The sequence below is a fragment of the Helianthus annuus genome, chromosome 17, assembly GCF_002127325.2.
Source record: "Helianthus annuus cultivar XRQ/B chromosome 17, HanXRQr2.0-SUNRISE, whole genome shotgun sequence".
NCBI classification, from domain to species: Eukaryota; Viridiplantae; Streptophyta; class Magnoliopsida; order Asterales; family Asteraceae; genus Helianthus; species Helianthus annuus.
The window spans coordinates 132,562,154-132,589,302 of NC_035449.2; the positions used below are offsets into that span (position 1 = coordinate 132,562,154).

Here is a 27,149-nt window from a genome sequence, read left to right on the forward strand (position 1 = left end):
AAACCAAACTACTGATGTGCTTCAGCTGACGTCACCATGATAGTGACATCTAACGACCTAACAAACTATAAATACTGTTCTATACAAACTACTGTTATGTAACATCTGATAATCACTAAAGTACAAAACATAAAGAAACTACTGCATCACGTTCCATTGTTGTAACCTTAGCACATATGTTGAGTCTTCAGTGCTTTCTTCAAAGGTGATCAGTCTTTGAGAGGGCAGTGCATGAGTCTTCAGCAGTACTTAGGACACAGCAGTAGATAGAGCAACAGAGTTTGTCTTCAGCAGTTGTTAGATAATCATCAGAGTTTGGTTTATCAGTTGTTGTAGTTGAGCAGCACTTAACATCCATCAACTGTTAGATAACCACTGTCAAGGGGAAAGTTTAGAGCAAACTGCTGCTTATTAAGTGTCCACTGATGGGATCCGGTTTTGGCTTTACATTATTGATACGCGGTTGAAAACCGGTGCTTGTTATTGTTTAACTTAACGTTTTTACGTAAGTTTTAGTTTCGAATAGCCTACTTTTAATCAAGAATGTGTCTTGCAGGTTTGATGGAGCTTAAGGAGCTTTTCGGGAGCTTTACGGGTCATCGGGTCGAAAACCGGAGCACCGGGATGCGTTACGGATCAACCGGAAGTGCAAGGAGCGAAAAATGGAAAGTTGGTTTTCAGGGGGCCGTCGGCGACGGGGTCCAGGCCGTCGGCGACGCCCCCTGGATAACCCCGTATGCTGAGTTACCCGTATCCAGTTGATTAGGCCGTCGGCCAAACATGCATTTTTGGGAGCCCGTCGGCGACGGGGTCAGACCCGTCGGCGACGGGTGTGGGATTTGAAAATCGCGAATGTTGGCCATTTGGGGGTTTATTTCGATTCCTATTGGTCCTAGCTCCTTCAATTCGGGAGTTACACTTCATTTGGAGTTTGAAAACAAGGTTTGGAGCCATTATTCATCCATCTTTCATCACCACTTCATCTCAATTCCATATTCCACTCTCTCAACAACCCGAATTCTTACCCGAATCAAAACCCTAGTTCATCACCATCACAACCATTCTTCCACCTTCAATCCATTCATCACCACCAACCATTCCAACCCTAATCATTCAACCATCCGTCTTCAAGCTCCAAGATGACCCAATTCAAGTCTCGTGCATCCGTTGATCGTGCCATTTACACCATGAGCGGCTAATTCCTCGGAGGTTTCACCCCGGTGTAGGTTAATTGTAAGTCTAGGGTTTGAACAATGATTTAGTTTGGTTTTGTGACAACTTGATTTGTATTTGAATTGATTGACAATTGTCTTGCATTTGAACTATATTTGTGAATTGTCGAGTGAGTTATGAAATTTGACTTTGCGAAACAAGTTTGTGCAATTATGCCTTGTCATTCAAAAGGTTTTACTTGTCCGAAGTAACGAAGTGCATTGTAGTCCGTGTATGCGTTGATAACAATTGGCACCTAAGCTTTGATGATAGAAATCCGTTAATAACATATTCAAGTGAATTAAATCTAAAACTTGTAAGAACCCTAGGATTGCAATAACCGAACCGGGTGTGAACCTTGTTTTCTCTATCTTGTCAAAACCTTATTTACATTATTGCAATTGCTTGTTTTTAGTAGTTATAATTTATATCTTCCAATCAAACAAAAACACAAAAACATATCTTAGCAAGCTTCATAAAAGTGACATTTTCTACATTTCATTCAAAGTCCATTCGCAAACCACATACTCTTCGTGGTTCGACCCCTTGCTACCACTAGCTATTTGTTAAGGGTAATTAGGGTATATAAATATTATCTTTGACCGGAGCGCGACTCTCCGATCAAATTTTGGCGCCGTTGCCGGGGAGTGCGTGCGCTTTGTGTTTGGATATTGTTTGAATTTGTGTGATTAACTGTTTAATTTGTTTTGCTTTCTTTTTGTATTGTCTTTTTCCTTGTTACGCGGGGTGTGTTACTTGTGCAGGTTACAGGTAGTGCATGCGTACACGAAATTCCGGGAGGACTTCACCGCTAGTCTACGAACCGGAAATTGAAAGACTCGCAAGAAGAAACTTAGCAAGCCGGTTAGAAGCAACTCTTGCTTCTAATCAAACCAACCAAACACCACCATTCACACCAACCATTGAAACCGATTCAATGGCAAACCACAATTCCAACCAAGACTTTAACCCGAACCAAAACCTCCACCCAAATCAATTTCAATCCCGAGGAGCCTTTTATCCCGCTCAAGAGCAACCGGGTGGTAACACCAATGCAAGACCACCCACTCCACCTTTCCGAAACCAAAACACCAACAACACCCAACGAACACCTCAACAACAACCTCTTAACCGACAAGCATCGTTACCTATTAACCTTGATGATCGGAATGTCAACTCCGATCGAAGAGGTAACCGTGATCACGGCAATCCTGTAAATGAAGACCCGTTCTTCAACATCGACGATTTAAGGAATGCAATTCCCGATGACGAACCGTATAGTGTTCCCGGTTATCAATCGCCGGAACACGTGAGCATTCATACGGAAAATTCGGACGATGGGGGTTATTATGATGATCGAGCCAATGATGATGAAGATTGGGGTTACTTGAATAGGGGAAACGTATACAATGCTCGAAGGTACGACGATGAGGAGTTTGGGTCTCAAAACGCCAACTATGTTGGGGAAGAGGAATATGACTACGGGGGTGGAAGAAACAATGGTTATGGGAACAACCGTCAACCACAAAACAACAACCAATGGAACCGGAATGAAGGGTTTTACAACAACAACAATAACAACAACAATGTAAACCCAAACCGGATTCCTCGTTTTGTGGGAGGTGGTAACCCGAGAGATAATCGAAGAGAGGAACGACGGGATGAAAGACGGGATAATCGAAGACCGGTCGATCAAGAAGTTAATGGGCCACAACGTCGTCAACAACCTCCACGGGGAGTAAATGACCGTTTCCGACCGATAGTGACCGAGAACAACTCTCCAATAGTATGTGAAAGGAGGATGTTTGATTGTAAGCCGCATTACATCAACATCCTTCCTCATTTCAACGGGAGGTCCAATGACGAGCCGTACACTCATTTGACGGAGTTCTCGTCTATTTGTGATACTATTGGAGGACATAATTTCGCACTAGAGGAAGTGAAGCTTCGGCTATTTCAATTTTCATTGAAAGATAAAGCAAAACAGTGGTTCTTTACACTTCCGGCCAATAGTATTCGAACTTGGGAGCAAATGCAACAAGCATTTTTGGATGAATACTACTCCATGGCCAAGACCGACGATGCTAGAGATGAAATTCGGTCATTCCGTCAACTTTCAAGTGAACCTCTACATGAAGCATTCACCCGATTCAAAGAACTCATGAGGAGATGCCCACATCACCAAATAGAAAAATGGGAATTGGTGAAATGTTTCGTACGGGGTTTGGATGATGCGACTTGGAATCGGCTCGAGACGACAAGCAATGGTACACTCTTGAGCAATCATGAGGTTGACGATTGGGAATTTTTGGAGAGGATGAGCAAACGGTCCAAACAAAAAGAATCGGCCGATAGAGCAAAAAGGCATCCGGTTTCCCGGTCACTTCCCGATCTCGATTCCAAGGATCGGATTTCCACCTTAGAGCGGGAAATAGCTCAATTGAAGAAAAAGAAGGAGGTGAATGCGGTTCAATTTGAAGTGTGTGAAGATTGTGGTGATATTGGGCACAGCACCAAGCAATGCCCAACGGGATCGAGTGACTACACCGAAGAGGTAAATCAAGTGTATGGAGATCGGAAGCAATACGACATGAATTCCAACACTTACCATCCGGGTTTGAGAAATCACCCTAATTTCCGGTATGGTAACGCCTCAAATCAAATGAATCCGAATTTCCAATCGGGTAATCAAGGTAGTCAAGGTGGGTCTTCATACAACAATCGTCAAGGTGGTAACCAAGGGGGTTACCAAAGGAATTACAATCAAGGGGGTAACCAAGGGTATCAAAACCGTGAAGGTAATTATCAACGAGGTTACAACCAAGGCAGAAATGGGAGTAGTGCTTCAAACTCTCAGGGTGATGACTCGATAAATTCAAAATTTGATGCTATTATGAATGCTATCAATCATTCAAATCAAGAGATGAAGAAAGAGTTTGAGGTACGAGATAAATCCCATAAGGCGTTGGAGAAGCAAGTGGGGCAACTTGCTCAAGCGATGGCTCAAATTCGTGGAAGTGGAGGAGGACTTCCAAGCGACACCACGGTGAACCCTAAGCATCAAGGGTCGAGCTCGAAAAACACACGTGAGGTACCAATAAACAAAATTTCTTTACGTAGTGGTCGAGTGATAGATAACGGTGTTGAGCCACCACCACCCAAGTTTGTTGAAGGGGTGGTGGAAGATGCGAGTGATGATGAAGAGAATAACGGTCGAACGGGTCAAAATAAAAATGAATTAAAAATTAACAAAGATACACCCGTTGCGACCGTTCCCATCCCAAAGGCTAAGGACAAGGGTGTGGAGGGTAATACCGCCCCTTTTCCCGAAGCTCTTTTGGGACCATCTAAGAAAGTGGTAAACAAAAGAGGCCCACATCAAGAGGAGATGTGGAAAATTTTTAAACAAGTTAAAATTAACTTACCACTCTTAGATGCTATCAAACAAATTCCTTCATATGCGAAATACTTGAAAGATTTATGTACCCAAAAGAGAACTCACAAATTTCCTAAAAAACTTGATTTAACCGAAAATGTGAGTTCAATTCTTTCGGGTGCACTTCCACCAAAACTCCAAGATCCGGGGGCGCCCATTATTTCAATACAAGTGGGTGAATTCAAAATGACACGGGCACTTTTGGATCTTGGGGCGAGTGTGAGTATCTTGCCGGGTAGTTTATATGACCAATATGATTTTGGTCCACTTCAAGTGTCGAACACCACCGTGGTGTTAGCCGACTTGACCCCTAAACTACCCCGTGGGATAGTCACGGATGTAATAGTCAAGGTCGAGGACTTTTACTATCCGGTGGACTTTCTTGTGTTAGATTATGTTTCTTTGGACCGAACCAAGCAACCAACGGTGATCCTAGGTCGACCATTTTTGGCAACATCGAATGCCCAAATTAATTGCAAATCGGGCACGGTCGACATGACTTTTGGTAACCGTCGGTTGCGGTTAAATGTCTTTTCAGGATTAACGGATCCTCTAGTTGGCGATGAATGTTATATGGCGGACATCGTTGACGAGTGTATACCTCTATGTGACACTAGTGTCGAAGAGGAAAACACAATAGAGGAGCGTTTCATGTTTGACAGGTTACAAGGAGAAACAAATCGGAGCATGGATGAAGAGATGAAAGAGTTGGAGGTTATGGCGGCAAAAGAAGGAAGGCCCACTTGGACACATCAAGTGGAAAGTCTTCCGGAAAGCATAGACACGAAGTTGAAGCCGTCATTGGAAGAACCTCCGGCATTAGAGTTGAAGGTGCTACCCAAGCATCTTAAGTATGCTTATGTGGGTGAAGGTAGCACGCTCCCGGTTATTATTGCATCCAATTTAACCGGGGAGCAAGAAGAAAGGTTGATGAAGGTATTGGTCACCCATAGAGCCGCTATCGGGTGGACCATTGCGGATTTGAAGGGAATTAGTCCCTCGGTGGTGATGCACAAGATCATCACGGAAGATGGAATGAACCCTTCTCGCGACACACAAAGAAGACTAAATCCGAATATGCGAGAAGTGGTAAAGAAGGAAGTTTTGAAGTGGCTAGATGCGGGTATTGTATACCCTATTTCGGATAGCCAATGGGTGAGCCCGACGCAAACAGTTCCAAAAAAGGCGGGTATTCAAGTCGTCACAAACGACGCAGGTGAAGAGGTCGCCACTCGGCCGGTAACCGGGTGGCGTATTTGTATTGACTATAGGAAGTTGAATGCCGCAACTTCCGAAGACCATTTCCCTTTGCCATTTATTGACCAAATAGTTGAGAAATTGGCCGGACAAAAATTTTATTGTTTTCTGGATGGTTATTCCGGATACAATCAAATTGCTATACATCCGGAAGACCAAGCAAAGACTACTTTTACTTGTCCATATGGTACCTTCGCATTTAGGCGAATGCCGTTTGGACTTTGTAATGCCCCCGCCACCTTTCAAAGGTGTATGATGAGTATCTTTTCAGATATGGTGGGGGAGTCTTTGGAAATCTTCATGGATGATTTCTCAATATTTGGGTCATCATTTGATACATGCCTTGACCAACTCGAAAAAGTTTTGAAAAGATGTGTTGAGAAAAATCTTGTTTTGAGTTGGGAAAAGAGCCATTTCATGGTTCAAGAAGGGATTGTGTTGGGGCATGTAGTGTCGAGTCGTGGGATAGAGGTTGATCGTGCAAAGGTGCAAGTTATTTCTACCTTACCTTATCCCACGAATGTTAAGGGTATTAGATCGTTTTTGGGTCACGCGGGGTTTTATAGAAGATTTATAAAAGGGTTTAGTGATATAACCAAACCCCTATGTAAATTATTACTAAAAGACCAACCGTTTGAATTTAACCAAGATTGTCAAAATGCCTTTAATGTGTTGAAACAAAAGTTGGTTGAGGCCCCAATCTTGCAATCACCGAATTGGTCGTTACCATTCGAAATTATGTGTGATGCAAGTGATTATGCGGTGGGGGCCGTGTTGGGTCAAAGGGTAGACAAGAAACCGGTGGCAATTTACTACGCAAGTAAGACTCTCTCGGATGCACAATTGAATTACACAACCACCGAGAAAGAGCTACTTGCGGTGGTATATGCGTTGGATAAGTTCCGTGCTTATGTATGGGGTACTAAGGTCATTGTTTATTCTGACCATTCTGCAGTTAGGTATCTCATGGACAAGAAGGATGCGAAGCCGAGGCTAATCCGATGGGTTCTCTTGCTACAAGAGTTTGACCTAGAGATTCGAGATAAGAAAGGGAGCGAGAATGTGGTCGCGGACCATTTGTCTCGATTGAGTGTAGAGGATTCTTCCCGTGAAGAAATTAATGAGACTTTTCCAGATGAGCAAATCTTAAAAGTTGGAATATTACCATGGTATGCTAATATTGTCAACTATTTGGTTACAGGTGACTTGCCGGCTCATTGGGATAGAAGGAAGAGGTTGCACTTCCTGTCTCAAATCAAGTATTACACGTTGGAAGAACCGGACCTATTCAAGATTTGTCCGGATCAAGTCGTTCGAAGATGCATACCCGACGAGGAGATTCCTAGCGTCTTGATGCACTTGCATTCATTTGCTTGTGGGGGCCATTTTAGTGGTCACAAAACTGGACACAAAGTGCTCAATAGCGGCCTTTATTGGCCGACTATTTTTAAGGATGCTTTTAATTTCGCTAAAAATTGTGTTGAGTGTCAAAAGTTAGGGAGTATATCAAAAAGGGATGAAATGCCCATGCAACCGATCCTTATTGTAGATATTTTTGATGTATGGGGGATCGATTTCATGGGCCCATTCCCTAATTCGCATGGCAACTTATACATTTTGGTGGCGGTCGATTATGTATCCAAATGGGTCGAAGCGATTGCCACTAAAACGAATGACCACACCGTTGTTTGCAATTTTGTTCAAACAAATATAATTTCTAGATTTGGGGTTCCCCGAGTGATCATTAGTGATGGGGGATCTCATTTCAAGAATTTTAATTTTGGCAAACTCTTGAAACGGTATGGTGTTGACCATCGAATTGCTACTCCCTACCACCCACAAACAAGCGGTCAAGTTGAGGTTTCCAATAGGCAAATAAAAGAAATTTTGCAAAAGCCCGTTCGACCCGACCGAAAGGATTGGTCAACGAAGTTGAATGATGCTTTATGGGCTTATAGAACGGCTCATAAAACACCTATTGGAACCACTCCTTATCGCTTAGTTTATGGGCGAAATTGTCACTTGCCGGTTGAGCTTGTGCATCGTGCTTGGTGGGCTATAAAAGAGGTTAACATGAAATATGACGATGCAGGAAAGGAGCGAAAGTTAAAGCTTTGCGAGTTGGAGGAGCTTAGGGAAGAAGCGTACGAGTGTGCCTCAAAGTACAAGGATGACATGAAGAGGGCACATGATGCGAAGTTGAAGCCAAAGGAGTTTGAAGTGGGTCAAAAGGTTTGGCTCTACAATTCGAGGCTTAAATACTTCCCGGGAAAGCTCAAGAGCAAGTGGATGGGCCCGTATGTGATTACACGGGTCGGACGGCTTGGAGATGTTACAATCAAGGACCCGAAGGACGGGTCGAAGCAAACGGTTAACGGGCACCGCCTTAAATCATTCCTTGATGGTAACGAAGAGAAAAAGGACGCAAATGTGGAGTTGGTATGTTTCTTGGTAAGCGTGCCAACATATGAGGTGAAGTAAAAGGACCGGTAACACGTTTTGTAAAGTTATGTATACATATTTAATTGTTTGTGTGTTCGGATGGGAATCGTTTTCGGTTCATACTAACCTTTCTTGATTGTGTGAAGTTCGGGCACTCCAAACGGGTCATGAAGATACAAGGTATGTTTTAGACTTGATTTGGTGCATTGAGGACAATACACGATTTTTTTTTGGGGGGTGGTAGGGCCGTTAACGATTATTTGTTTAAAATTTTAACTTATAAAAAATCACAAAAACATTTTAATAATTTTTAGGAATTTCTTATGTACATAGTCCCTTTGGTAAAACTTCATAATTTTCCTCCTATTAAAAAAAAAAAAAAGTTTCTTGTACCCGTCGGCGACGGGGTGGTGGCCGTCGGCGACGGGGTCTCTAATAACCCGTCGGATAAGTTTTCCCGTAAGCAGATGATTAACACGTCGGCACCAGAACCAAAATTCACCACCCGTCGGCGACGGGGTCCTAGCCGTCGGCGACGGGCTCCCCATTTCGTTCCGACGCTGGTTCGTCCTCATTCGTTTAAAACCGATTCAAATCACTCTTAAACCTATTTTAACATAACCCAAGTGCACTTGTACCCTATAACTCGACCCATATCATTCCCACATCAGTTTTTACCAAAAATTCCTTGCATCTTCTCTCTCCAAATTCACCTATTCCTTTCATCTTCTCCATCTTTCTTCATCTCACCTCAAGAACCCTAGACCTTCAAGCTTCCATAACTCTCTCAATTTTCCGCCGAATCCACTGATTCTTGGGTCCATCTTGAGTAATTTTTCAAGACGAACAAAACCCCCAACACGGTTTTCATCAATTCTTGCTATTGTGCAAGATTTCTGGGCGTGTTCTTTAGGGTTTTTGAAAGGGTGTTCATCAAATTGCTTGTTTGCCATCTTTTCTTAGTTCTTCTTGTCTAACAACATCAAAGGTATGGATTCTTCTCAAATTTATGCTTGATTATCATATATTAGTGTTTTTCTTCCGAAATTTTAAGCTATTTGGTTTAAGAGTAGGTTGTTTAGACAATGTATGTTGTGCTAGCATGATTTTGAACAAGATTAGTTGTTTTGAATGGAATTTGAGTATGTCATAACCATAGTGAAGTGATTACACTGTTATGAACATGATTGAACATGAAGATGATGTTGACCTTTGTTAAAATTATAAGATATTGTAAGATTGACAAAAGATTAATAAGTTATGATAAAGTGAGCGACTTTGGAAGTTTAAAGAGGCGACTTTGCGTATGCGTGTTAATTAAATTGTCAACATCATACTTCATGTTCAAAGTTTGGGAGTTAATGAACGTTGAATCTATATTGATGTTTTGCTTGTTTTTGATTGTAGTCATGGCAGGAAGCAAGAGACAAAAGACTACGGGTCAAGCTTCATCATCCGGGATTGGGTCTTCTTCCGGTTTAATACCGAAGAAGTGGGAGCAACCGAGCACTGTTGCAGAAAATGATGCAAGATTATACCGACAAGATTGGGAATGGGCAAAGTTCAGGGATAGTCAAAATGCCAGAATTTGGGATGACGAGAAGAACAAACAGTTGTCGAGCTACCAAGATAGAAAGTTGGAAGCTAAGTTGTGGAAATGGAAGATGACAAACGGGGTGAACACGCCGGTTCCAACAAGAGTGATATGTGAACGGACCGTGAATGTAGAAGAATTCTGGAAAATCGGAATTGTACAAATGTTTGAGAGGTTGGGATGGGAGAGCGTTTTGGATTGGTGCGAAGACAATACTCACCGGATTTACTTGTCGGAAGTATGTGAGTGGTTGTCCACGTTGAAGCTTGTAAACAAGAATGAATCCCCTTCGCAATGGAAGTTAGTGGGGAAGACATCTCGAGGAAACATGACGATGTCTTTCGAAACTATGAATCGTATTGCTGGGTTTGATTCTTTGGGGGTACAAGCCTATGATTACCCATCCATTGAGAATTTTTTGGATAATCATTTGAACATCAACGATATGGATCAATTGATAGATGTTATTTTGCCAACCCACCCAGGGGGTGACATGAAACGGAAGCATATGTCGCTCGAGGGAAAGATCCTTCAAGGGATCTCGGTTGAGAACATTTTAGCAAGATTTGGTGATCATGGGGGTGTGAGAGTAAGTGATTGCAGGGTGGTGCATGCCTTATTGTATGGGACCCCGACACTGTCGTGGAGGCACATAGTCATGATGAACACATGGGCTACCAGGGAGTCGTCTCAGAGGCGGTTTATTCCGTATGCACGCCTCATTAGTGCCATGCTTGTGCAGCAGAATTGCTTACCCTCGGAAGCATTATGGGCCTCTAAGCCAGTGGAGGAATTTACTTGGGGTTACATGAAGAAAAATTGGAGGATAGAGGTAAAGTTTTCGGGAAATAGGTATGTGGTGACCGATGATTTGGGGAACAAGTTTGAGGTTCGTACTTCCGGGGCACCACCCGTGCAGGAAGAAGATGTGGAGATGGAGGAAGAAGAGGAGGAAGCTGAACCCTCCGATGCACAAAGACCAAGGCAACGTTACATGCGGCCACATAGGGAGATCAACGCTGAGGTGGCAGGTTTTGTGACCCGACGACGGGTGCCCTCCTACAAAAACTTTGACAGGGGGCAACAGGAGATATATGATAATGTCTCCGCGTGTATAGGAGAAGGTCGGGAATACAATCAAAGGAGAGAAGCTTGGCAAGGGTCTTACGGAGCTTCAATGCAAGAATACTGGGACGCTCAAGGAGCCCAACGTGAAAGAATGAATAAGTTCATGGAAGAGCAAGAACTGTTCCAAGCCATGCAAAGATCACATATGGAACAGTTAGCAAAGCAACAGGAGGATGAAGCAGCCCGAAGGCGGGCATGGGAAGAAGCGGAAACGGCGCGTCGACAACAAGAAGAAGAATTGAACCGCCGCTGTTGGAGTGCCATGTACGTCTCTCAAGAGATGGCGCTTAATAACGCCAAAGTGTTGCATGATCAGGAGCGACACCATAGAGACTACCAAGCCGGCCTCCCCTACGCCGAGCACTCGGGGTGGACAAATTACTCCGATCTTCCCTATCCTCAAGGCCCATCCGACCCGACTCCGCATTGGCCTGAAGCGGTAGGGTCTAGCTTCGTTCCAATCCCGTACCAACCACCGCCCCAAGGGGAGCAAAGCCCCTTAGATAACTATAGGGAGATGTTCGAGGCCCTCACTGGTTATCTATACCAACCCAACCCGCCCATGGATCCAAACGAGCGATATCAGCGGTAGAGGTATGGTATGTTTTATGTTGTTGTTGTTGTATATTATTTTCCGTTATTTCTTTTTGTTTTTATTTATTTTTTTTAGTTAAATGAACTTTGTGGGTGTGTTCCCTATATAACCCTCACGAGACCGACTCGTCCTCCCGAGCTATCGGGAGGTTTAAAGGGCTTGCGTGCATATGCTAAATGCCGTCGTGATTCCTACGAAAGTGAGTTAGGTTTATTGTTGTTGTAAAATATTTTCCACATAAAGTTAAAGGTACAATAATGTATGGCTTGGTAATAATTTCATAAAAGTGGTAGAACTAGGTAATTAACAGATTTTGATGGTTGTGAGAAGCATGCTTCTACACAAGGGTTAAGATTTGTAGGTACACTATGTTCGTGAGACGACCGCTTGGTTGAAAAGATGAAGAGCACACGAGGAACTAGCGAAAAACCAGGTGCATACGTTTCTTTTTACCTTTGATTTTTAGTTAGCAAATAAGTGGATTGTACTTTGTATTTTATTTTCCGGGGTGTAATTTTGGGGAGGTTAGCCGTGTCACATCTCTTGTGCTCTAAAAAACTCTAGTTCTTACACATTGAGGACAATATGTACCTCAAGTGTGGGGATGGGGGAGTAGTAAAAATTTTTGATTTTGACCCGTTCATTTAAATACTACACATTGAGGACAATGTTTACCTCAAGTGTGGGGATGGGGGAAAATCTCAAAAATTTTTCAAATATGTCTTGTTTTCAAAGCAATCTCAAAAGCACAAGTAATCAAGTCAACGAGGGATGTCACAAACCATTTGGTCTTTTGTCATGGTCAAGTTCAAATTAATAAGCATATCGGGTATTTAGCGGGTGGTTATTTGAGAATAATTCGCCTAAGGAACTAGCAATGTATGCATATCACATATCATACCCTTATACGTGAGGTTTGAGCCCTTTATAAATCATAGATTCACATTCACATGTTTCTTTGTTTGAGTGGGCCATTAGTCGCGTATTGCAGAACTTGCAACTTTTGATACATTTGAGACTATAGACCAAATACAAGCACGAGAATGATTAAGGCATTAGGTAAAACTTTTTCTCTTTAAACCATTTTTATATCCTTACCCGAACAAACTCCTTAGTTGCCCATTTTGAGCCTAGACCTTTCGTTTGATCACCCACTTAGCCCATAACCATAAGCCTTTTCTTTTTAAACCCGTGTGATGAAAATTCGATTATAGGAACTTAAGTTTGTATAGTTGTGATTCATTTTGTATTAAAAAAAAATCAGAAAATGTTGCGAAAAAGAATGAAAAAGTATTGAGAAAAACACAAAAAGATGTGCTAGTAGTTTGTTGAATAAAAGGCGAAAGTTTTTGCCCATTGTGGATGTTTATAGTTTGCTTTTGTTTAGGATATTCTTTTGTAATAAAATTCGAATTTTTCATCACCATAGCCACTTAAAAATATCCTATTCCTACCCTTCGCCTAGCCCCGTTACAAACCCTCAAAGACCTTTTGACTTGTGCTTAGTATTTGTGTTCGATAGTGGAGAATGATTGAGTTGCAAGCCTATGCGGGTACGTGTTCTATTTGGTTTTGAGCGATTAATTGTTGAAAAGCTAATACATTACACATGTTAGCAAACTTTAAGCCGAGTGGAGAGCACATTGTGAGGGATATGCATGATTTGTTAGTTTTACGGGCGGGTTAATCTTGGGTAACCATTTGTGTATCTAAAGCACGTCACCGCTAAATACATTGAATATTGTAAAGAGTTTGAACTTTTGTATGACATTAGACCTTAACCTTTGTCTCGGGAATGGGATGTATATTCATTGTTTGACCCACGTGAAAGTGAAAAACAGATTTGCTTGAGGGCAAGCAAACGACAAGTGTGGGGATGTGATACGCGGTTGAAAACCGGTGCTTGTTATTGTTTAACTTAACGTTTTTACGTAAGTTTTAGTTTCGAATAGCCTACTTTTAATCAAGAATGTGTCTTGCAGGTTTGATGGAGTTTAAGGAGCTTTTCGGGAGCTTTACGGGTCATCGGGTCGAAAACCGGAGCACCGGGATGCGTTACGGATCAACCGGAAGTGCAAGGAGCGAAAAATGGAAAGTTGGTTTTTAGGGGGCCGTCGGCGACGGGGTCCAGGCCGTCAGCGACGCCCCCTGGATAACCCCGTATGCTGAGTTACCCGTATCCAGTTGATTAGGCCGTCGGCCAAACATGCATTTTTGGGAGCCCGTCGGCGACGGGGTCAGACCCGTCGGCGACGGGTGTGGGATTTGAAAATCGCGAATGTTGGCCATTTGGGGGTTTATTTCGATTCCTATTGGTCCTAGCTCCTTCAATTCGGGAGTTACACTTCATTTGGAGTTTGAAAACAAGGTTTGGAGCCATTATTCATCCATCTTTCATCACCACTTCATCTCAATTCCATATTCCACTCTCTCAACAACCCGAATTCTTACCCGAATCAAAACCCTAGTTCATCACCATCACAACCATTCTTCCACCTTCAATCCATTCATCACCACCAACCATTCCAAACCCTAATCATTCAACCATCCGTCTTCAAGCTCCAAGATGACCCAATTCAAGTCTCGTGCATCCGTTGATCGTGCCATTTACACCATGAGCGGCTAATTCCTCGGAGGTTTCACCCCGGTGTAGGTTAATTGTAAGTCTAGGGTTTGAACAATGATTTAGTTTGGTTTTGTGACAACTTGATTTGTATTTGAATTGATTGACAATTGTCATGCATTTGAACTATATTTGTGAATTGTCGAGTGAGTTATGAAATTTGACTTTGCGAAACAAGTTTGTGCAATTATGCCTTGTCATTCAAAAGGTTTTACTTGTTCGAAGTAACGAAGTGCATTGTAGTCCGTGTATGCGTTGATAACAATTGGCACCTAAGCTTTGATGATAGAAATCCGTTAATAACATATTCAAGTGAATTAAATCTAAAACTTGTAAGAACCCTAGGATTGCAATAACCGAACCGGGTGTGAACCTTGTTTTCTCTATCTTGTCAAAACCTTATTTACATTATTGCAATTGCTTGTTTTTAGTAGTTATAATTTATATCTTCCAATCAAACAAAAACACAAAAACATATCTTAGCAAGCTTCATAAAAGTGACATTTTCTACATTTCATTCAAAGTCCATTCGCAAACCACATACTCTTCGTGGTTCGACCCCTTGCTACCACTAGCTATTTGTTAAGGGTAATTAGGGTATATAAATATTATCTTTGACCGGAGCGCGACTCTCCGATCAATTATCTGTTCCTCTGTTAGGGTTCAATCCCAACAGGACTCATGTGACCTGGCATTGTCAATTCGTACGAACTGGACATGTACCAGTTCATGCAAAATGGCTTCATCCTACATATTTCTCGATTTTCTCGTATAACGTGCCCTGATCTATCTAACCTATCACAAGACTTGATACAAGATGAAGTCAACAGACATATGCACCAACAGACTCCCCCTTGGATGTTGACGAAGTCTTTGGTCTTCAGTACATCTTCTGTCTTGATCAGTCTTCTTGCTCTCTGCAAAGTATCTGACAATATAAGCATCCTCAATCTTCTCTTTCTCTCTATCTCTTTCACTTTCTCTTCCAGAATCGCAACCTGACTCTTCAAATTCTCTTGATCAAATCTCTTGATTCTTTTTCCCAAAATCTCAATTCTGGCTCTATCCTCTTTCAGCATCAGCAGCCTTTTCTTGAGCTTCGTTCCATGACCTAAATCTGGCTCTTACATCTTCAGACTCCCCTTTTCGATAAGCTGGGATCGCAGTCTGGAATTCACAATCTACAGGCTTTGGATCGGAAACCTGGCACTTATAGCTTTCACAGGTTCTAAGATCGTAACCTGGCTTTCTGTAACAATCAGAATCAGGAACCCAGCTCTAACCTGCACAAACTCTACCTCAAAATAAATTTCATAAATTTAAAATTTGACAAATTTATAGAACACTTGTAAAAATATCATTCTTCAAATTATTTCAAACTTTTGCTTCACTTTTCATCTCAAACCAACTTTCCCAACCCTATTTGTTCATCATGTTTAGCACTCAGAATTTTGAAAATCAGCTTTTCAACATCAGTTGTCGAAACTAAGATGAAATAAAATCTTTTTGATTTTTCAAAATTTTATGCTAAAACACACTTAAAATCTTTTTGGTTTTTTTTTATAAAGAAAAGCCGTAAACAAATATTTATAGACAATATTTTTGTGAGTTTGTGTAAGAGGATCATATCAGTTTATGAGACAAATCACTAACACCGTTAAGCTTTAAACATTTTAAGTTCTAAACGATTCACTTAGATTGTCAGTATACTGATCCACTTAAATTTTCACACAAAGTTCAATTGTTTCGAGATAAGAATTAGTGTTTTAAGCACTTAAACTTATTCGCGTGTCCCACCTCAGAATATACTCCCATATCCAGACTCCTATATTCAGTCTTACAGGTGAATGTACACTAATGATATCTGTAAACGGGTAACGCGAGACCATGAGAGCTTAGGTTAGAACTTCCGTTCAGACAAAGAGATGATGGCTCGACTTTAGGTGTGTCCCATTTGGGGATCTTTTCTTCAACAACACATGATTAGCATTTTTCAATGTTTCATCATTTTTTATGCTGAGGGTGAGCTTTAAGATTAAAGCAGTGCCGAGCATTATACGAGGACCAGGCTATTGCTCCCGCAAAATCAGAAGTCCAGGTATAATACCCCAGATATCATCACGCACAAAGACCTAGTATGTCAGAAATAGATAGCCTTTCAAACAAGATTTCGGGGGTTACCCATATATCCGAGAGATGTTCCCCACGAGATAAGTAAGTATTGATTTTTAGGTTTATATCTCGAAAACAATCTAAGAACCGTGTAAAAACCTACTGGCATATTATCAGTGAGATCGTTTATCATGTTTGACTTTCCAATTCTTTAGCATGCTGTGATTATCTACTGATGTACTATCATTTCCTCTTTTTCACAACAAAACACTTTTTCATTTTTCGATGTTTTTTGGATTTTGTAGATTTTATCATGTTTTTGGCTTTTTCAAATTTTCTAATGTTTTTGAATTTTCTGAAATTTCTTACTCCCCCTAAAATTCAAAACCATTTAAAGAAAATTTGACAAACCGATGTGAATTGCTTCAATTCTCCATTCACTTAGCATAAACAATTAGAACTCCCCCTGACAACAAACTATTTTCCCATTATGATTTCAAAACACTTAAGTTTGTTTTAATCAAAATTGTTTTTCTGGAAAATAAGTTTTGTTGAAATTCACAAACCACTTGTAGGTTAGGGGTTTCATCACATTGTTTTTCAACCACTAGTATGAAAGTTAAATCAAGTTCAACTTAACAACCTTGATTAACCACTTGCAGGAATAACCACTTGTAGGTTCACTTATCAACATTATCATTTGCAATTTGAAATATGACAGTTTTCAATTTTTAGAAAGATGTCGTTTCATGCTCCACGATTACCCACTTGGGAGCTCCGGCAAGTCAGGTTTTTTATTCATGATAGATTCTATCCCATGACGATACGTACATGGGTGAAGCATCTTCATCTGGTTTACTCTTTTTCAATTCATAGAATTCCTTTACCCCTTTTACCTTCCCGTCAACCATTTTTCCAAAAATCTTTTGAACTTTGGGGTTAAATGCTTTTTCAACATCAAATTCTTTCTTTTCAGAAATGAATTGATTTGAAATCTCAACTTTTCCAACTTTTTGTTTAAAATTTTCAGTCCGCAATGGTGGAAAGTTTGCGTCATCCATTGGCGGAACAAAATTTTCACTTTTTCGCTCAACTTGTGGCTCCTCTGACTTTGATGAGTCAGATTCATCGCCAGAAAATAGCTCCTCTGATTTTTACCAATCAGAATCATTGCTAGAACTATCATCTGATTTCTTAACAACCCACTTTTGGTTTGGTGGAATAAAACCTAAACCTTTCTTTTTGAAATTACCATTATGGTTTGGTTTCTTTCCAAAATCCGAACCAGAACTGTAACAACTGTCACTAAAATCCATAGTTAGGATGGTAATTAGCTATTAAGAAAACCCTAATTGAGACACCCAAATGATTCTACGCAAACCCTAAAATTTCCAGAACAATCAGAATCAGGATCAGGGCCCCTAAAACTCAGGGGGGCAAAACCATAGTTACGATTATCTAAATAACTTGCTGGCCGTTTTGAATTTCACAATTTTATCAACTCAGCTAAGCTACTTAGACACGAAGCTACCTATAGAAAATAGGTTACCACTCGCGTAGCGCGACGCTCATGGGGGTACCCCTCGCGCTACGCGACAGGGACAAATTTCGCGTAACATAGGTTACCACTCGCGTAGCGCGACGCCTATAGTGATACCCCTCGCGCTACGCGACAGGGTCAAATTTTGGGTATAAATAGAGGGGTCTGGCACTTGCATTTTGGTGTTAATTCGACGAAGAAATTCACTTCGTAGACGAAGTTATACACTATTTACTACAAAAACACACACGATTCACGAAGTGCTGCCACAATCAGGGTATAACTCGATCGCTATTACGATTCAACGTCCGATCGATTATAACTATCCAACGATAGTCCAGGTGCTGCTCAATTGAGCTTGTACTTTGATTATTCGTCGTGATTTCGACTTGAATATTAGAGTGCTGTTCGAATTCGGACTATGCTCTGTTATTCGTTGTGAATCCGATTGAATTATTAAGTATTGCACTTGTTAATCGTTGTGAAGGTTTGATCTCGTGAATTGACGTAACTGCTGAATTAGTTACTAACCTGTTGTGTATGCATTATTATTAAATTAGGTTAATCAAGGCTAATCAGTAGGCTTATACCTTGCCCGTTAAATCTGCAATGTGAGTCATTCCTCTTTTATAAACTCTTTTCTCACAGTTTGTGAGTCATTCTTCTTTTTAAACTGTTTTCTCACCGTTTGTGAGTAAGTATTACAATACCTCAAATTATTTTCAAAGTGTTATAATTACAGGGATTAAGTCGTGGTTATCTTAACCGCTGGTTAGTGGGGTATTGTGCACATTACTAATTTCTCACGGTTAGGCAATAAGCCCTAACATGGGTTAGGCTAATAAGACCTAACAGTGACAAAACGTCACTAATTGGGTGACTGGACCCAATAGTGGTATGACCATCGTCACACGGGTGGCAAGACCAGATATTAATTAAGATACTGCCATAGTAATCGCTCTTATGCTGTAATTTATAACTATGTGTCATTTTTATCAAAATGAATGATTCACTCAGTATTTCCCCGCTGACAAAACCTTTTTACAACATGTTTCAGGTGACCTACTGAATTAAGTACACGTGCTACGGAGCACTATCAAGCTTGAAGTGGTGGCTCAAATAAAATAAATAAACATGTTTGTAAAATAATGAAATTATGATATTTATGGGGTTTATCCTAAATGTAAATAAATAATACTCGGGCAAAATTTTCAAGTTTAAAACGATCCTGTTAAGACTTCCGCTATAAAAATAAATACCACGGGATTTTCTGTCCCGCGGCTCCCGGAACGGGTCAAACCGGGTCGGGGGCCGTGACAGAAAAAGGTGGTATCAGAGCCACTGATCAAGCCACTGATTTAAGCCTATTAAGTATTTAGAAAATACTTAATTTTATTAAATTGCTATTTTGTGATTATGTGCTTTATTATCTGATTAATTGCATATAGTATGGAACAAATTTTATATGTTTAGCAATTAATAAATAAATTAGACTAAAATTTTAGTGCCTTTACAAGTCTAGAAGTCTTATTCAGTATATATAAACTTATAAATAAAACTTAGGGTACTTTAAAATTCTAATTGTTCTGGTAGTTAAACACATATTTCTATCAAAATTTGTTATAAATTCTGACATAATAATTGTGTGTATTATGCAAAAACAGCATGAGTGATTTGTCTGATACCCTTCAGAATTTAAATCTCTATCCAGTAAGAGTAGAAGTTTCCAGAGATTTTAATAGATATATACCAGATATGGAGGAACCTACAGAATTTAATGTTTTACCTCTCGAGCCTAAGAAACCGGAAATTGAAGAAAGTTCTAGGCAAACTAAGGGGTTACCATCTCAAGAAGAAATAGATCTTACAATAACAGACTATAGTATTATCAAGACTATTAATGAAACACAACTATCAATGAACTTAGAACCAGCTATTCCAAACCTTTCAGTACACTCGCAACCTTTCAAAATAGACGAATGGTTGACTCAGGAAATACAGCTACAGAACAATCCCTATAAGCTTTTTCCTCAGTTCAATCCAGAACCAAAATCCACCAATAAATAACAAGAATATAGCTAGACTCCGCCACTTTGACTAAGAATTAATGTATACTGGGAATAAGATCTAAGAAATTGAGGAATAGATCTCCTAAGAGGAAACACTGTTATTAGAATATCATTTACCAAAGAATAGGAGACTTAGGAAACAAGGATTGTGTAATAATAATAGTCAAAATCAGTCTGTAAAATTTTTACAAATAAAATTTTGTAAGGCATATTATTATTTCGAGAAATCAATAGTTTGGCTATATAAAACTATATAATAATTTTGTATACACTTGTTATTTATTTGATACTAATACAATTATATATATATATATACAATTAGTTATCCGATGGAAAACGCTAATAATGAACCAGTTAATGAGGATAATCAATCCGAGCAACAATCAGGGGGTCAATATATGACTAGGCAAGATATAGAAAATATCGTTGCTCAAGGGATAGCCAATACTATTCCAACAATGATTGCTCAGGGGATAGCCAACGCTATTCCAGCAATTGTCACTGCTGTTAAAAATCCCGTAGAACCACAGCAAATCATTCCTAGCAAACGTATTTCTGAAGATAATTTCAGTAATAGCGTAAACGGAGGAAATGATCATGTTAATCATGATAATGAACCGCGACGAGCTCCGCTCCCTAAGAAAAGGAAAGCTGCAACGCCTGGTTGCACTTATAAGGAGTTTCTTGCCTGTAAACCCGTAGAGTTCGCAGGCAATGAAGGGGCAACTGCGGCACTGCGTTGGTTAGAGAAAACCGAGGCAGTGATCAGAATAAGTAAATGTGTTGAGGAAGATAAGGTTATGTACGCTTCGCACCTTTTCAAGGAAGAAGCATTAGAATGGTGGAATACAGTGTTACAAGCCAAAGGAAGTGACGTAGCCTATGCCATGGGGTGGGAAGAATTTAAGCGATTAATAGAAAGGAAATTCTGTCCCGAATATGAAAAAGAGCAGATGGTGAATAAGTTTTTAAGTCACCGAATGGTAGACGTAGATTGCCGAGGGTATACTTCAAAATTCTTTGAGTATGCCAGAATTGTACCTACTCTGGCTTCGCCAGAACCGGTACTTATCTCTCGCTATATCTGGGGTTTGATTAGTGAGATTCGTGACATTGTCAAAGCTGCGAGACCTCGCACAATTGACGATGCGGTAGAATTAGCTAACACTCTAACTGACGGAGTGGTACGCACACGGGAAGAAAATAGGAGGAAGGATTTAGCCCAGAAAATTTCCCAAGAATTTCATATAGGTAATAGTAACAATTTTAAGAAAAGAGAAAACGGGCGATTTTCCACTATTCCATTTTGCGATGTCTGCAAAGGAAAGCATTTTGGAAAATGCAAAGGATGCTGCAATTTTTGCAAAATTCCAGGACATCGAGAAGAGGATTGTAGGAAAAAGAAGGCAATCACTTGCTACAGTTGCGGAGAACCCGGACACTTCAGAACAAGCTGCCCGAAATTAGGCAATTCAGCAAACGAAAAGACGAAACCTGCAGAAGGGACTACCAAGAAAAACGCAAGAGCTTTTCAATTAACCACTCAGGAAGCTGAACTCATTCCTGACATCATAGTGGGTACGAGTATTATTTGACTCTGGTACAAACCAAGGTTTTATAAATACTTCATTCTGTCAAACTCTTAACCTATCAAACGTAGGCAAATCTTTACAGTCAAAATAGGCAAAAAGGAAATAAATTACGTAAAGTCACATGATGAATCATGAAGGTATTCACTTAGATCCTACTAAGATAGCAGCAAATCACTAAAATGGAAGATTTCGCAATCCTTAAATGGAAATTAGGAATCTTGTAAATTTAGCCAGATACTATAGGCAGTTTATTAAGGAATTCTCTTAGATAGATATATCCTTAACTAAGCTAAAACAGTTAATTCTAAATAAGAACTTAAACAAAAAGAAGCCTCTAGCATAAATTAACAAAAATTCCAATCCTAGCCTTACCAGAAGGAACAGAAGATTTTAAAAAGTATACGGTGATGCTTCAAAATTAGAAATTGGGTGTATGGTAATGCAACACAGAAAGGTAATTGTGTATGCATCAAGGCAATTGCAAAAGCACGAAGAAAGCCTTACCCCTTGTAAGCTAAAAAAAAAAAAAATTTTAGAAACCACAAGTTACCCTTAAGATTAGGAAACATTATTTAAGTAAGTTTACTATCCATATGGGTCATAAGAATTTAAGATATATATTGGAACAAAAATTAAACATGAGGAAAAGGAAATCCTCAGTAACTACGACTGTGATATTCAGTATCACGAAGAAAAGACTGAAGACGGTTAGAAGAATTATACAAATAACAAACAAGAGCCGTCGAAGTTCAAGTTGGAGACAAAATGCTATTGAAAGTATTATTCTTGGAAAGGAATTTATAAATTCGGTAAGAAAGGAAGCTAAGTCCAAAATACATAGGACCATTTCCAGTAGTCCAACGGATAGGACCAGTTGCTCATCACCCATAACTACCAGAAGACTTAGTTGGAGTACATAATGTGTTCCATGTATTCAATCTCAAGAAAAGTTTAGCAAAACAAATCCCTGGTCGTACCTCTTCAAGATGTAGAGGTAAACAAGAAGTTTAAGTACATAGAGAAACCCCTACAAATAGAAGATCGGAAGATTAAGTTTCTCAAACACAAACGACTAAGTGCTAGTAAAAGTCAAATAGGAACCCAGGAGAGGACCAGAATACACTTGGGAACTGGAATTAAAGATGAAGAGAAAGCACCCTCATCTATTTTAGTAAATCTCGAGGACGAGATTTTTCTTAAGGTGGGGAGGATGTAACAACTGTCACTAAAATCCATAGTTAGGATGGTAATTAGCTATTAAGAAAACCCTAATTGAGACACCCAAATGATTCTACGCAAACCCTAAAATTTCCAGAACAATCAGAATCAGGATCAGGGCCCCTAAAACTCAGGGGGGGCAAAACCCTAGTTACGATTATCTAAATAACTTGCTGGCCGTTTTGAATTTCACAATTTTATCAACTCAGCTAAGCTACTTAGACACGAAGCTACCTATAGAAAATAGGTTACCACTCGCGTAGCGCGACGCTCATGGGGGTACCCCTCGCGCTACGCGACAGGGACAAATTTCGCGTAACATAGGTTACCACTCGCGTAGCGCGACGCCTATAGTGATACCCCTCGCGCTACGCGACAGGGTCAAATTTTGGGTATAAATAGAGGGGTCTGGCACTTGCATTTTGGTGTTAATTCGACGAAGAAATTCACTTCGTAGACGAAGTTATACACTATTTACTACAAAAACACACACGATTCACGAAGTGCTGCCACAATCAGGGTATAACTCGATCGCTATTACGATTCAACGTCCGATCGATTATAACTATCCAACGATAGTCCAGGTGCTGCTCAATTGAGCTTGTACTTTGATTATTCGTCGTGATTTCGACTTGAATATTAGAGTGCTGTTCGAATTCGGACTATGCTCTGTTATTCGTTGTGAATCCGATTGAATTATTAAGTATTGCACTTGTTAATCGTTGTGAAGGTTTGATCTCGTGAATTGACGTAACTGCTGAATTAGTTACTAACCTGTTGTGTATGCATTATTATTAAATTAGGTTAATCAAGGCTAATCAGTAGGCTTATACCTTGCCCGTTAAATCTGCAATGTGAGTCATTCCTCTTTTATAAACTCTTTTCTCACAGTTTGTGAGTCATTCTTCTTTTTAAACTGTTTTCTCACCGTTTGTGAGTAAGTATTACAATACCTCAAATTATTTTCAAAGTGTTATAATTACAGGGATTAAGTCGTGGTTATCTTAACCGCTGGTTAGTGGGGTATTGTGCACATTACTAATTTCTCACGGTTAGGCAATAAGCCCTAACATGGGTTAGGCTAATAAGACCTAACAGTGACAAAACGTCACTAATTGGGTGACTGGACCCAATAGTGGTATGACCATCGTCACACGGGTGGCAAGACCAGATATTAATTAAGATACTGCCATAGTAATCGCTCTTATGCTGTAATTTATAACTATGTGTCATTTTTATCAAAATGAATGATTCACTCAGTATTTCCCCGCTGACAAAACCTTTTTACAACATGTTTCAGGTGACCTACTGAATTAAGTACACGTGCTACGGAGCACTATCAAGCTTGAAGTGGTGGCTCAAATAAAATAAATAAACATGTTTGTAAAATAATGAAATTATGATATTTATGGGGTTTATCCTAAATGTAAATAAATAATACTCGGGCAAAATTTTCAAGTTTAAAACGATCCTGTTAAGACTTCCGCTATAAAAATAAATACCACGGGATTTTCTGTCCCGCGGCTCCCGGAACGGGTCAAACCGGGTCGGGGGCCGTGACAAGAACTCTAACCCTTTTTCTTGTTTAACCTTTGTTGAACTCTTGAGGTGTACTTTTTAGGTTTTTCAGAAAGATTTACATCTTTTATTTCAGAAATATTAATTTCTTTTAGTTTGAAAACCTTGTTGATCATTTCAGTTTTAACACCTCTTATTGGAAATTCTTCATCAGGATATAATTTGTCAGAATCATTCAACGTATATGCTACTTTGAATGTTTCGTCATTCAAATTATTTTGTGATAACAGAAAATCTTTATTGTAAACTCTTTTAACCGGTGATTTTGAACTGTTGACTGATGAACTCGAAGTCTCAGACTTAGACTTTGACTTTGACTTAGAGTTTGACTCCTTCGTTTCATCTTTATCCAACACCTGATCGACCACTTTCTTAATTAACTCAGACTCATGATCAGGGTCGGACGATGTGAAAGTGACATCAATGTTGTCTGGTAAGTTATCTGAAGATTCAGATTCCCACTGTAAATTGGTTGCCTTTTTTACACTTTCTGAATTAGGATTTCTTGGAGAATATCCATTTTCAAGCGGGGGTGGACACTTTGTATAATTGAGACTTTGTTTCTAACCAGAATTCTCCACTTCAGGTTTCTCTTCTTCGAATGCTTTCATGCCGACCACTGTAGGATAAATCCTATCAATCACATAAGAAGAACATGAGTAACTTTTCAATAACCTGTTTACTCTCTCAGTTTCTATCCTCTGATATTCCAATTTCTGTTCAAGCTCAGCACACATCTCAATGTAATAATTGATGACTTTCTGCTTTGTCATGTATGCTCCATTGAGTGTCTTCATAGCTGTTGCTTGTTCACTGCTTGACTCATTATATTGATTCATTGCCTTGTTTAGAACATCATAAGATTCTTTCAGTCTGTTCATGTTATGAATCAACGTGTTGCTTTGCTTTTTCACAGTCTCACAATTTTTACATTTCTCAGGCATCTTTGTTGCATCAGCTTCCTCATCAACCTCGAAAGCTGGAATTTCTTTGACCTGCTTCTTTATCACACGAACATCTTCATCATTACTGTCATCTTGTTTTGTTAACTTTCTCCTGCGTCACTCGAACATTTGCATCATCATAATTATCTCTCTCGGCTAGAAATCTTAGGTGCTCTTTCATTCTGCTTGCATAATAATCATCATCACTATCTTGTTTTTTAACTTGCTTCTTTATCACTCGAGCATTTTTAACATCACTGTCACTATCATCTTGTCTTGTAACCTTCTTCTTTTTCGCAGCTTGTTTTTCTTTGATTTTCTTCGTTTTACCTACAAAAAATGAATCATCATCATCAAAAATTTGAGCAACAAATGCTTTAAACTTTAAGAAATTTTCATCTGGACAGTATTTGTGTCACACCCGGGCTTTGCGGAAGCATGGGTTTATTTGGTGTGACTTCTTAATACCATAGCTTAATCACAACAAAGCTATATGAAAGTAAAACCATGATGATCATCCATTAAATCAAGTTTAAAAAGTAAAGTACGACAACATTGTTTTCAAAAGTCGACACATGCAACGGATTACAACAAAACATAATAAAAATATTGTTCATACGACACAACCATAAGACATGAAATAAACACAGTTTAAGACTTGTGACTCGTCCAGGCAAAAGTCACAATCCCTAAACTCGGATGACATCATTCTTCTTACGCAGCTTGACGACATAGCATACCTTGCCAGATCCCTAATTTCCTGAAATACATGTAATTTGAAAAATCAACAAAAAGTTGAGCGAGTTCATGTAAAAGTGAGTATGTTTATAAAACATTAGTGTACGTCCCAAAGTATAAAATGTTCCTGGTATGTAGCAATTAAGGAAAAAGAGATCACCACTGGTTTGCAAGGCAACTGGTATGTGTGAAGTGATGCAGGAAAACTCAAACCTAGCAAATTTGTACCGGGCCTCGGCTGTAAGACACAGTCACCACTATGGGCCTCCCCGGCCTCACCGGTGTGGGCTTGCTACACCCAAATAGATCTATCACTCTTGTGTCCCTCGGTCCTAACTACGAGGATTAATGGCTTTAAGCGTTGTACCCACCACTCACATGATCTGTACGTCCTAACCCTCCTTAAGCTAACCATACCATGTTTACAAATGTTCTAAATAATTATAACATGTATTTCACCCCCGAAGTTATCAAACTGAAAACAGTTAAGAGAAAAGGGGGACATGAACTCACAGAAGTGCGTCTCGAAATAGTCGGTCCCAAATCAACCTGCTGCGTGACGACCTACACGTACTAAATCCTATTAGACGGACGGCCGTACCTTGGCTTAAGGTTTAACGTTTTTGGGAAATAGTTAGACAACTATTTCGTATTTACACTTCTTAATTATTTAGTAAATATATTCCTTCCCACGGATGGGGGTATTAATACATGTGTGTTCTATTATTCCGAAAATATATTTTTAAGTCTCCCTTGAAAAATACATTTTAATTACTTTGTCTAAAATGTTTTAATTTCCAAAATATATATATTTTTCCCAAAAATATTATATTTTATTTCATGAGTTTTTCCAAAATAATATTTCACCAAAAATATTCTAATAAGAGTATTTTTCCGAAAAATACATAAGTTACATTTTTAAAGTTCGCGTTGTATTACGATACTTATATAACTTAAATAGTTATTTTGTGAGAGCGTTGGTATTATTTTGGAGTAGTATTTTCATGATATTTCCAAGTTATATTATTTTTACCCTAAAAATATTATATATCTAGTTCACATAATAATCAC

The 27,149-nt window shown here is 39.6% G+C and overlaps 1 protein-coding gene across 1 annotated transcript; it reads left to right on the plus strand.

The window, feature by feature from the left end:
- The first annotated feature begins 4,105 nt into the window (after positions 1 to 4,105).
- LOC118488896 lies at positions 4,106 to 25,390 on the plus strand. Its single transcript, XM_035986315.1, has 6 exons — positions 4,106 to 4,258; positions 4,499 to 4,751; positions 5,679 to 7,241; positions 7,746 to 8,206; positions 9,841 to 11,262; positions 25,337 to 25,390. The coding sequence occupies exons 1-6, from the start codon at positions 4,106 to 4,108 to the stop codon at positions 25,388 to 25,390; spliced, it is 3,906 nt and encodes a 1,301-aa protein (XP_035842208.1).
- The last annotated feature ends 1,759 nt before the right edge of the window (positions 25,391 to 27,149 follow it).

Excerpts from the sequence above, each read along its gene's own strand:
- LOC118488896 (XM_035986315.1), top strand. The coding sequence starts at position 4,106 with ATGAATGCTATCAATCATTCAAATCAAGAGATGAAGAAAGAGTTTGAG. Across the intron at positions 7,242-7,745 it reads AAGATGCATACCCGACGAGG|AAACAAGCGGTCAAGTTGAG; the intron begins AGATTCCTAGCG and ends CCTACCACCCAC. Across the intron at positions 11,263-25,336 it reads ATGAAGCAGCCCGAAGGCGG|GCATCTTTGTTGCATCAGCT; the intron begins GCATGGGAAGAA and ends TACATTTCTCAG.